The 12158-nt window shown below is 39.3% G+C and overlaps 2 protein-coding genes and 1 pseudogene across 2 annotated transcripts; all 3 read left to right on the plus strand.

The window, feature by feature from the left end:
- On the plus strand, positions 1-1800 carry LOC138131989 (gustatory receptor for sugar taste 64e-like; annotated as a pseudogene).
- Positions 1801-2851: 1051 nt separating this feature from the next.
- On the plus strand, positions 2852-6628 carry LOC138130297 (gustatory receptor for sugar taste 64f-like). Its single transcript, XM_069046735.1, has 6 exons — positions 2852-2885; positions 5648-5790; positions 5839-5964; positions 6197-6373; positions 6426-6515; positions 6563-6628. The coding sequence occupies exons 1-6, from the start codon at positions 2852-2854 to the stop codon at positions 6626-6628; spliced, it is 636 nt and encodes a 211-aa protein (XP_068902836.1).
- A 464-nt stretch (positions 6629-7092) lies between these two features.
- Positions 7093-12155, plus strand: LOC138130298 (uncharacterized). Its single transcript, XM_069046736.1, has 14 exons — positions 7093-7540; positions 7588-7773; positions 7820-7974; positions 8022-8293; positions 8341-8503; positions 8552-8641; positions 8695-8763; positions 10400-10805; positions 10853-11038; positions 11085-11239; positions 11289-11560; positions 11610-11772; positions 11829-11918; positions 11973-12155. Exons 1-14 carry the CDS (start codon positions 7246-7248, stop codon positions 12066-12068), a joined length of 2598 nt encoding a protein of 865 aa, XP_068902837.1. The 5' UTR covers positions 7093-7245; the 3' UTR covers positions 12069-12155.
- Positions 12156-12158: the final 3 nt, after the last annotated feature.

Raw genomic sequence — 12158 nt, forward strand, 5'->3', positions numbered from 1 at the left:
GTTCCACTCGCTGAAGTGATGTTAGTAAATGTCCGGAAACGAGTGACGGTGAGCGTCAAGAACAAACCAGGAAATGCGAACATGACGCACAATTGTTTGAAAGCTGTGTTGACGATAGCCCAAATAGTAGGAAACTTCCCCGTTGACAATCTCAGATGCGATGAGCCCAACAAGCTCCGGTTCAGGTTCAAGTCTTGGAAGGTGCTTTACGCGGTTCTAATGTCACTGGGGTACATAGTGTGTTGTGTGTTTTCCTTCTACAAAGCTCTGACCGCTAGGATTCTTTTGAACGAACTGAGTAAGTCCCAAATTTGAAGTTTTCTTCTTTTCAATTTCTCTTCCAGTTACTCCCTTGTACTATTTTCACTCCTTCTTCACGACGTTGCTATTTATCCAACTGGCCTACAGATGGCCGCGCTTCATGGCTCTCTGGATCAAAATAGAAGACCACCTGCTTAAACACTACAAAGCTACTACAGCTCTCTACAAACGCATCCACATATCCGTGGTGATCATGATCCTGATGTTTCTTCTCGAACACACTTTGGCCATCTTCAGCTTGTTGTACTCGTCCAATTGTCAGAACAATTCGACTGGTCCAGAGCACCTCTTCAAGAAGCAGTTCCACTACTTTTTTACCTACATGCCGTACCACGTGCTTGGAGCAGCTGTCCTGATAGTAAGTCCCTCAAACTTTCCCGCAACTCTCTATTTATACTCTTCCAGTATCTGGATTGGACCGCCACCTTCGTGTGGAACTTCGGCGACATCTTCATAATCCTGATGAGCATGATCATGACAGAACGGTTCCGCCAGATCAATCTCAAGATCAAGACGAGAGCCGAAGAACTGGTCACGAGTGTCCCCTCCAACGACTCGTCTGGATTTATCAAAGTATACCACGCCGAATTTCCGGTAAATTTATCCAGTTCCGGTCCGAATTGGACCGGAACTGAAACCTTCAGAATTCGAAGTACCGGTTTCAGAAAGCTGAGGACCGATTCTGGCGCCAGATCCGCGAGGACTACAACAATATGAGCAACGTGATGGTGCAGCTGGACAAGATCCTGTCAAATCTGGTCGTGTTGTCCTACTCCTGCAACCTGACCTTCATTCTGATCCAGCTGTTCAATAGCTTGCGGTAAGTCTGTTTGTTGATAGGCGCGAGTCTACGGAAAAATTTCAGTCAGATGAGGTCGATTGTCGAGGCCATCTACTTCTTCTACTCTTTCGGCTTCGTGATCGCGAGGATCGTCTTCGTGTCGATCTTCGGCGCCTTCATCAACGAGGAGAGTCAAGCGGGCCTACCTCACCTCACCTCGCTTCCGACGGAATTTTACAACGAGGAGGTCAGTTTTTTACTCGCTCGAATAAATATTTACGCTTTCGCATTACAGATTCAGAGATTAATAACCCAAATACATATCGATTCGGTCGCCCTGACAGGTCATAATTTGTTCCGCATCACAAAGGGCCTCGTTCTGAGTGTACGTACTCAACGTAAACACTTGAAAAAGAGTGATTTTGTTTTTTTAAGGTGGCAGCTGCCATTATCACCTACGAGTTGGTGTTGATCCAGTTTAACCAAGCAACCCTCGACAAATACATGACGGCTAATGAAACAATTTGCTTCTAAGGCTTGGTGTTTATTGTGATACATTAGTAATAACCCTGTAAGATGCTTACTGTACCCAAATCTAGATCAAAAATAAACAACTTTTGTTCGTACATTCCTGTTTCCTTTGCTAGAAAGATGAAGCTCTTTCGGCGAAGAAAAAGTTACAACGAACCTCAACTGTTTCATCAGCAAATCCAGTGGGTCGTAGTTGTGGCACAAGCTTTTGGGCTTTTACCAGTGCAAGGAGTCACATCTGAAAACTGCGACAACCTGACGTTCAGGTGGTATTCACCGAGAGCTTTCTACTCGGAAGTTATTATTTTTGGTTGTACGATCAACGCCATAATCTCGTTCTGCAGAACGATTTACGCCGGATTTACTCTCCACCACCTCAGTAAGTACCTACTCCAACACATCAATTTCAAAGCCAAAATCATGCAATTTCGTTTTTGAAAAGAAACCGGTAGCTTTTTTCAACAAGACAATGCTCACACTTATAGTGCAACAGTTCCAGTTTACCAAATTCATTAAAAAATCTTCTCATCTCTCTAGGCAATTTAATAAAAATCTATAATCGAATTGTTTGTCATTAATGATTTTTTTAATTAAGTTGTTAATTAACAAACGGTCGATATAGATCTATTCCATTTGTCACAACAGATTCAACACTTGATAAATGAAATTGTTATTAATGATCTCGGCGACAGAATTATCGCTAGAATAGCGTTGGCTAATCTACATCTAGAAAACTGACGTTGAATACCGGCAAACAACTAGACTAATCTTTTTGTACGAGTATATTGCGAGTTGCCTACATTCCGGCGCTGCTTTAGAAAGACAAATTTCCATAATTACATGAAACATTGTGTGTCAGAAAATCATAAATTATTCTATAGTCTTTGGAACTGTAATAATCACTTAACTCGTTCATTTGAGTTCAGTTGACGTGTCTCGATAAAATCAGAAAGCCAAGGTGTCCTTTATTGTGTCCGCGCAATTTTGAGTCAAAGATAAACACAGATAGTCCATCGACTTAACAGAATCATGTCCAGGATGCATCAGGACATCAAATGGATTGTAGTTCTGGCTCAATTTTTTGGATTGTTTCCCGTGAGAAACGCCGGTTCTGACAATTTTCAAGACATGATCTTCACTTGGAAGTCGAAAAGAGCTGTGCTTTCTTTGGCAGTAATTGTAGGGTCAAGTTTTACGATGGTCATGTCTTTTTACAGAATGTGTAATGTGGGCTACACTTTGCACAGATTGGGTAAGTGATGCATGGGAGAAATGGCAACCTGGCAACGAAGCGAAAAATTAACTCGTTAGAAAGTGTAAAATTTTGAATCTGTTCGTATTTTTTATATGTTTTCGTATTCCAAAAACAGCCACTTAAAATTGAAGTAATATAATTTTGCGTTATTCTGAAAAAATCGCAGTTGGAAAAAATGCTTTTTTGGCTGGCAACGGTCACGTCTTTTTTGACACAATTTTTTTCTAAATTTGTGACGAAAAGAAAGGGTTAAATCAAGGAGGTTAACCTCCTCGGGTTAAATAGAATCGCTTGGAAAATCATGAACATAAAACATAATAAAACCATTGACATAAAGCAAACAAACGCCTCCGCGATACGTAACGAAAATATTTCCCCGAAAAGAGTGCTTCATGATATTATTTACTTATTATGTTTGTTCTTGAGGCAATTTTTTGTCATCGCTATTCGTATAAACAGTGATTATAGAAAGTATAATGACTTAAGTTGTTGTTGTTGAATAGTTAATTATTTATTAAATTGTACTTTTATTACCTTCAATTTCGTTCAAATTATAAATTCGATAAAATATTAATTATTCCAATGACAAACTCCATTTTCAATTTACTTTTTAAAAATTGGGCATTTTATAAAATTTAAGTAGGAAATTTTATGAAAATTGTTCATTAATAATAACATACAAAAGGAATAGTTATTTGTATCACAAGGCCAGAAACTGCACGTTTGCGAGCATGAGTACGGTTTGCAGTACGAGTCGATAGGCGAGTATTGTAAGTACGAATGCTGGACGTGTGATACACAAAATTTTTCGTGTCGACTTCTGCGGATTTTTGTTAAATGGAAGTTAAAGCACTTGTTTTAATAATTGGTATTAGGGACTTTTTTTTGTGTTGGCAACACTTACATTTAAACATTTAAATTTTAAAATCAACATCGCTCTTGTTTCCTGACATTTATTAAATTTAATTAATTTGTTTTGTTTTTGACATTTTCCTGAAACATTTCTTGTAATAAATACACCAGCCCATATTCAAGAAGTGGCTCGAAACGTAATTTTAATTAATTAATTTTAGTTAAATATTGCTTCTTTGTAGTTTGTACGTTGTTATAAATAGAAAAACATCCACAGAACAAACATTGACGTTTGATAGAATTCTGATAACAAATGCCAACCGAAACCGATGACAACTCAAAATCCCTACGTTTTGCCGGACTAGGCCGGCAACCCATGTGTTTCTGGACGATTTCGAGATCTACAAACTACCGAATTCCGGCCGAAGGCACGAAAAAAAATTCACATTGGGCGAAAACTCTAATTCTCGAATTTTCTTTATTCAGTATAAAAACGCTGGCCGTTCTTGAAACTTCTTAATATTATTCCGATAATCATTTAATATGCTGATATCATTCAAACTGCCTTAAAACCCTTGTTAGGTAGTGATTATAGAACATTCTTTGCGTGAAAATTAAATTTTCCTTATTAAACCAAATTTCTGTCAAACCAACATAACAGCCAAAATACCACTTCTGTGAAAATCGTGTTTGAGAAGATTGTTGATAGAGAGACATTTTCTTCTACTTTCTACCATTTGAAACTAATAGTTTGACTGATTTCTAAAGTGCTTTAAAAGAAAAGCGCATTTTATATATTTGGACCAATCAGATTTGCCGTGGTAATTTTCAAAAATCACTTCTAAATGACATACTCGTATTATAAAAAATTAATTATTGAAGTGCTCTCTTACAATGAAATCTAGCCCCTTTTCACACAAAATTCATAAAATTCTCCATCCATAACCCTTGGAACGTAGAGTATAATTTTGAGAGATCTTACCTTCGATTGCTTTGCCATTGTCATCAATGATGACTCATCATTCTACTTCTTTAAGAACCGAGAATTACACTTTGACGGCTTCATTTACGCGTTTTAACAAAATTTTTTAAAGTAAATCGTACACAACAATCTGATACCGGTAATGGCGTTGTTTATTTACTGTATTTCATTTGTCTCTGTTTTGTTTCCTTAGTTACGGGCAAAGTACATTCTTGATATTTTTAAATCAACTGTCAAATTTTTAAATGTCAAATATAAAATGCAATTTCCTAACCAAATCTATTTCGTTTTAACTTCCTGAGGAAATTTACCTCTTAGAGCGTCTCATTCTTTTTTGCTAAAAGAAAAATCCACTCGTCTTCTACATTTAACAGATTATTATTAACAATTCTCCTGTCTCTTCGCATTTTCTTCAAGCGACGGATAAAATATTCATCTCTTTACAACGATGATTTTTTAAATCTGCAAGATATTAACTCAAATATGCCGAATATTGATTTAAAAAATAATAAAATTGACATTAAATCAGAAATTTTGTATTCATTTAGCTCCACCACAATTTCTTTTTTGCTAATCTTCTCAATAATCATTCCCAACAAAACACATCACCTGTACGGTTAAATAAAGTTAGATTTAGTTGAGATTCAACACTGTCGTTAGTAACAGAAATAACAAACAATCTTTTTAGGCAGCTTTATTTTCAACGCAAACAGCGCCGTCGGAGGAATAATCTTCTTCAACCTGGCCAAAAACTGGCCACAGCTCATAAAAAACTGGAGCCAAGTCGAATCCTCTCTGGACAACTGGCACAAACGCCCATCCCTTAAAAGAAAATTTTACACGATCATAACAATAGTTATGGTGGCAGCGATAGGTCTGTCCAGATAGTTATGCACATCTTGCGCCACCAACTGTCCATTTTCAGTCGAACATCTGTTGTCAATAGTCCACGTTTGCACCCAGATCCCGTACGACGATCCAGACAAATTCGTAGCCTACTTTTCACGAAACTATCCCCACCTCTTTGATTTCTTCGAGTTCTCCACCCCCTTAGCCATCTTCGCTGTGGTAAACCCCCACGACTTCTTTTCCACCACACTGCAGAGCACATTTCAGGTGATGAGCATCTGCAACGTCTTTTCGTGGAACTTCCTGGACGCCTTCCTGATCATCATGAGCATCGCCCTCACCCAGAAATTTGAACAAGTCACTTCGAGAGTCTTGGTCGCTTATAACACAAAGGTAAGGCGCAAAAATATTTCCAAAATCATTTCAACCTTCCAGGCGCACTTAAAATCCCACTGGACGAAAATACGAGAGGACTACAACAAGATTTCTATCTTGTGCAAAACAGTCAATCAGCAAATCTCCACTCTGATTATCGTCTCGTTCGCCACAAATATGTTCTTCATCGTGGCCCAACTCTACTGGAGTCTCATGTAAGTCCCAATCGCGAAACCTCGTCGAGTTATAGTTGGCAACTTGCAGCCACAAGGCGACAACTGTTGAGAGCGTTTACTTCTCGTTTTCCTTCGGACTCTTAGTTTTGAGGACCGTAGCTGTGACTCTCTTTGCGTCTAACATCAACGACGAAAGCACCAAGTCCATGAGTTATCTACTTTCCTTAAACTCAGACACCTACAGCTCAGAGGTGCGTATGATCTACGCGGGCAAGTGTGGTATTTGCAGCGATTATTTTCCAGATCGACAGATTCGTCACGCAGATCCACTGTCAGTCCGTGGCTTTGACCGGAAACGACTTCTTCACCATAACCAGAGGTCTCCTCTTCAGCGTAAGTCTCAGGATTTGGACAGCACCGGGAGTAATTCAGTTTTTTAGATGGCCGGAAGCATCGTCACTTATGAACTGTTTCTGATCCAATCGAACGAGGCTGTCGGTTATTGAAACGATTGGAAAAATAAATTTTTGTGCAAAATTGAGTGTTTCATTCATCCTGTCGGTCCTGTCCTCATTACAAACGTTGATTACGAAATTCACTACAAAGCTGTGTAAATAATAAACAGATTTATTAGCGATGTAACGATAGGACTTCGATTCTTTGATAAAAAGAGAAGCCAACAGATGTTGATTGTTTTCGCGGGTCACACGGGGTCACTGGGGTAGAATTATGGTCGCCGCTAATAATTCAGGTGACTGTTCTGTCAAAACTTTCTAGAACTGTAGTTCTAATGTATTTTTTAGAATAAAATTAATCCCCACCACGAACTTGCTTCGAATAACAAAACAGGAATCGATTTTGTTAATCGAAGTCGACGAATCATAAGAAAATAAGAGACGCACTTCGAGTCTCCTCAGCGAAATTGCTTTGGGAAGCCCCGACCCTGCTGTCTTACAACATACCGTCAATATTTGTACAACTTCTGATATTGACGAACAAGAGCAATATTAAAACTTCGATTTTTGCGATAACGACAGTCGGCTCCACAATAAAGCACAGTCATCGCGATTTTCGCCAGTCAAACTCTTGCGACTATGTGCTTCGGTGAAGAGACGCCCTAGACATGCGAGTGATCCGCAAAATGAGATCCGACATGGCTCTGACCATCGAGCCTGACACGGTGTTGGCCTATCCCCAGTCCAGCTTCCACGAGACTTTCTCCTTCGTGCTGGTCTTCGGACAGTTCTTCGGCATCATGCCCTTGCACGGCATGAGCAAGAGGAAGATTCAAGACATCAAGTTCGAGTGGAAGTCCGCTCGGTTGCTCTATGCCGTCTATAATTTCATCGGAGCGTTCGTCATGGCGGTATTCTGCATCTTGCAGTTCGCTTTGGAGGGACTCATGCTGGACAAGACAGGTACAACCACTGGACAATCTAGTCGGAGAGTGACTGTAGTATTGCAGGAATCTTGTCCTTCTACACCCTCAACTTCTTCGCCGCTGTGCAATTCGTCGTGATCGCGAGGCACTGGGCCACGATTCTGAAAGAGTGGTCCTTCATGGAGATGGCCATGAGAGGGTACGGCCCCGTCGTTAACATGAAGAGGAGATTCGTGATCACGACCACAGTTATCATGACGCTAGCTTTAGGTAACGCTCGACTCTTTCCAGTTTCGTTCTTATCGCTTTGTTCCAGTCGAGCATCTTCTATTTATAACCAACGCTCTAATGACTGGCGATATTTGTGGCAATTATACCATACACAGTGCAGATGAAGTCTACTTTCAGGTTGCTTTTCCGTCGGTCTTCCGCGTGATCGATTACTCCCCTTGGAAGGCTTGTTTTGTGGAAGTATTGCACAGTACAAGTCACTATTAGTCTTGATCCTCACTTTTCAGGTGGCCAACGTGTTGTCGACGGTGACCTGGAACTACACCGACTTATTTATCATTCTTATCAGTAGCTCTCTTGCGGCGCGCTTCGCCCAAATCAACACCAGGTTGCTAAACAACAAAGTTATGTACGAAAAGTTCTGGAAGGAGATTCGTGAAGACTACAGCAAATTGGCTCATTTGACACAAGTTGTCGACAAGCATCTAGCTGCTTTGGTTGCAATTTCCTTCGTCAGCAATGCTTTTTTCATATGCGTCCAATTGTACAACAGCTTGAAGTAAGATTCTACCAAAAGTCTAGCAAAAGTACTGATTTCTCTTGTAGAGTACGCATTGGTACTGTTGAAACTGTTTACTACTTCTTCTCTTTCGGCTTTCTCATGGCCAGGACCGTAGCTGTGACACTCTACGGTGCCTGGATCAACGACGAAAGCAAAAAACCTCTACAAATTCTTCATTCTGTTCCCTCAGAACATTACTGTGGAGAGGTAAAGTGACTCGCTTGATTTTAACAACAACTACAAACTCTCTTGTAGATAACACGACTAATTCAACAAATAAATTCTTCTCCGGTGGGGATCACGGGTTCCAGGTTCTTCATGATAACCAGAAGCTTTTTGTTGAAGGTAAATTACTTTGATAAACTTCGCCAATCTAAAATGGCTTCGTTCTCTTTCAGATGGCTTCAACAATCGTCACTTTTGAATTGATGTTCCTTCAATTTGGACCACAGATAAAGATCTACCCTGTTGAAAATGCAAAGTGTGCGCTTTGATTGGCAATTTTTTTTATGTCGTTTTTGTACTTTTTCAAAAAACAAAAGCATAATCGAATAAAGGTGTAGAAATATTTATCTACCTTTCCTCCTTGCTTGTGTGATGCCAAACATAATAGAACAATAAACGTAACCGAAAAAAAATATACAGGGTGTATTAAAAATGGCGCATAATGTTTATGTCACACGAATCTACGTTGAACAGCAAACAAAAAATGTGAATTTGGTCTTCGACGAATAATTTTTAAATTATTATTATTATCAAAAATGACATTAATGACAGTCTTTGTTACTTTCTGACTTTACTCAAGTTCGAAAAACCACTCTACCTTAGTTGCAAAGTTCCAAAAGTTTCAAATGTTATGAAAAGCATTTTTTTAAATGAAATTACAAATAAACCAATACTCAAAATGGTAAAATCAGTGCTGGAATATTTATTTTACTTGTTAAATTATGTGTTATTGATACTAGTTATTAAAATGTATATCTCCATTACATTACAATCTAAGCAAATTACCAAGTTTGACTGTTAATAACTCCATGAGCAGAGGGTTAACAGTAAATTGGCACTAGAGTTTTTTGCTTGTATTTTAACATAGAATCATGTGATGTAAATATTATGCACATTTTTAATACACCCTGTATATACTGCTTCAGGAGTACTCTACATAGATAATTTTAAATTTCTTTCTGGAGGGGTCTTGGATCGAAATCATCTTCGTTAGATTTATGTTCCGTCTAAAATCACTCACAAATGCAGAAAATTACTTTTCCTTTAAAAATAAGTCTCGTGCAGCTGTGATATTTGCATTGAATATTTTACAAATGAAAGATTTCTTGCATAGATTCCCCCAACTTCCTGTTTTACCTATATGTGATATTTACATTGATCATTTCATAAAATAAAATGTACTGTCTAAATTCACTTTCAATCCTTTATCCTGACAAGAAAGGGCTTTCCGTAACAATCTGATGTCTATTGTTTGGCATTTTATTAGAATTGAAAATAATTTCAATTTCTTGATGATCGAGACTTGTGGGCTGATTGTTCCTGATACAATCAAAACTGTCAACTTGACCAAGGAGATGGAGGCGCCTGATAAATTTTCATTTCTTCGTGTTCATTGATGATGCGGAGTCATGGTTGCAATTTTATCACAAATATTGATTCACGGAGTAACTTAATTGCAAAATTGTACAAATAATCAACAATATTATTAGTGATGTAAACGATAAGATTTCGTATTTTTTCAAACAAGTGATTGATAAAAGGGAAACCAACAGGTGTTGAATGTTTTCGTAGTGGGTTATCGCGTGCGGTCACTGTAAAGCGCTTACTTAGTAACTCATAATTACTGCCACCAGAAAACAATTTTTTTTTAATGTTGATTTGCTTCAGAGCGACTTCTTGCAGTGATGTGTCAGATAATCTCAAATCAATACGTCGCTTTCGAGAACAACAGATCAATCCTGTACGAATCACAGGAAATGGAGTAGTTCTTCGACGGAATTGCTTCCATCTTACAGATCTCGTCAATATTTGCCCAACTTTTAATATTGACGAACGGGAGCAATATTAAAAAAGGAACAATTCGATTTTGACCGATAGTGCGATAACGACTGTCAACAACTCCACAGAAAAAGCTGTATGACACGCAGCTTTCGCCAGTCAAGAGTCAGCTCTCTCGATTATGTGACTCGCGTCGAAACCACGTTGAAGATGCGACTGATCCGCAAGATGCGGTCTGACTTGGCCCTCACCATCGAGCCGGACATGGTGCTGGCCTACCCCCAATCAAGCTTCCACGAAACCTTCTCCTTCCTCTTGGTCTTCGGACAGTTCTTCGGCATCATGCCTTTGCACGGCATGACCAGGAAGAACATCCAAGACGTGCAGTTCAAGTGGAAATCGATTCGGTTGGTCTACGCCGTCTATAATTTCGTGGGGGCCTTCATCATGGGCGTGTTCTGTGTTTCGCAATTTGCAATACACGGGTTGATGCTGGACAAGACAGGTAATCCTAGTCCAGAGTTGACGAACTCGACTAACGTACTGTTCCAGCTACGATGTCATTCTACATCCTCAACTTCTTCGCAGCTTTGCAGTTTATCATAATCGCAACCAACTGGAGCAAGGTTCTGAAGGAGTGGTCCTTCATAGATATGTCTATGAGGGGTTACGGCGCCATCACCAATATGAAGAGAAGATTTGTGGTCATGACCACAGTGATCATGACATTAGCTTTAGGTAACACTCGACCCTTGCTATTTTTGTTTTTATCAGCCATTTGCAGTCGAGCATCTTCTGTTTATAACAAACGCATTAACCACTGGCGACTCTTGTGGCAACTACACTCTATACACTCCAGATAAGGTCTACTTTCAAGTGGCTTTTCCGTCAGTTTTCACTCTGATCGATTATTCTCCCTGGAAGGCTTGTCTAGTTGAAGTACCAAATTAGTACCTGTCAAAATCAGTCTCAACATCTCTTCTTCCAGATTGCCAACGTGTTGTCGACAGTCACCTGGAATTACACCGACTTGTTTATCATTCTTATCAGTTGCTCGCTCTCTGCGCGCTTTGCTCAAATCAATCGCAGATTGGCCAATAACAAAGTCATGCACGAAAAATTTTGGAAAGAGATTCGCGAAGACTACACCAAACTGGCCCATTTGACTCAAGTTGTCGACAAACATATTGCCGCGTTGGTCACCATTTCTTTCGTCAGCAACGCTTTCTTCATATGCGTTCAGCTGTACAACAGCTTGAAGTGAGATTTTTCTTAGCGCTTTGCGAAATCATGAGATTCTTAATTGCAGAGAACGTGTCGGGACCGTAGAAACCGTTTACTACTTCTACTCTTTTGGCTTCCTAGTGGCCAGAACCATAGCGGTGACACTCTACGGGGCTTGGATCAACGACGAAAGCAGAAAACCCCTCCAAATTCTTCATTCCGTACCGTCAGAACATTATTGTCGTGAGGTGAAATAACACACTTTGCGCCTGCCGAACAGCACACCGAATTCTTCTATTTATAGATAACTCGGCTGATTCAGCAAATCAATTCTTCCCCTGCGGGAATCACGGGTTCGAGGTTTTTCATGATAACAAGAAGCTTCTTCTTGAAGGTAAATTATCTTGATAAACTTCGCCAATCTAAAATGGTTTCGGTTTTTTTTCAGATGGCTTCAACTATAGTCACATTTGAACTGATGTTCCTGCAGTTTGGACCGCTAATAAAAACAAACATCAATGAAACTACATATTGTGCCGTTTAATTACAACAATTTAATGTTTTATTGTTTTTGTACTTTTTTTAAAAATCTGGTTTCATAATCCAATAAAGATGTATAAGTGGTTGTCTACCT

The sequence above is a fragment of the Tenebrio molitor genome, chromosome 5, assembly GCF_963966145.1.
Source record: "Tenebrio molitor chromosome 5, icTenMoli1.1, whole genome shotgun sequence".
Taxonomy (NCBI): domain Eukaryota; kingdom Metazoa; phylum Arthropoda; class Insecta; order Coleoptera; family Tenebrionidae; genus Tenebrio; species Tenebrio molitor.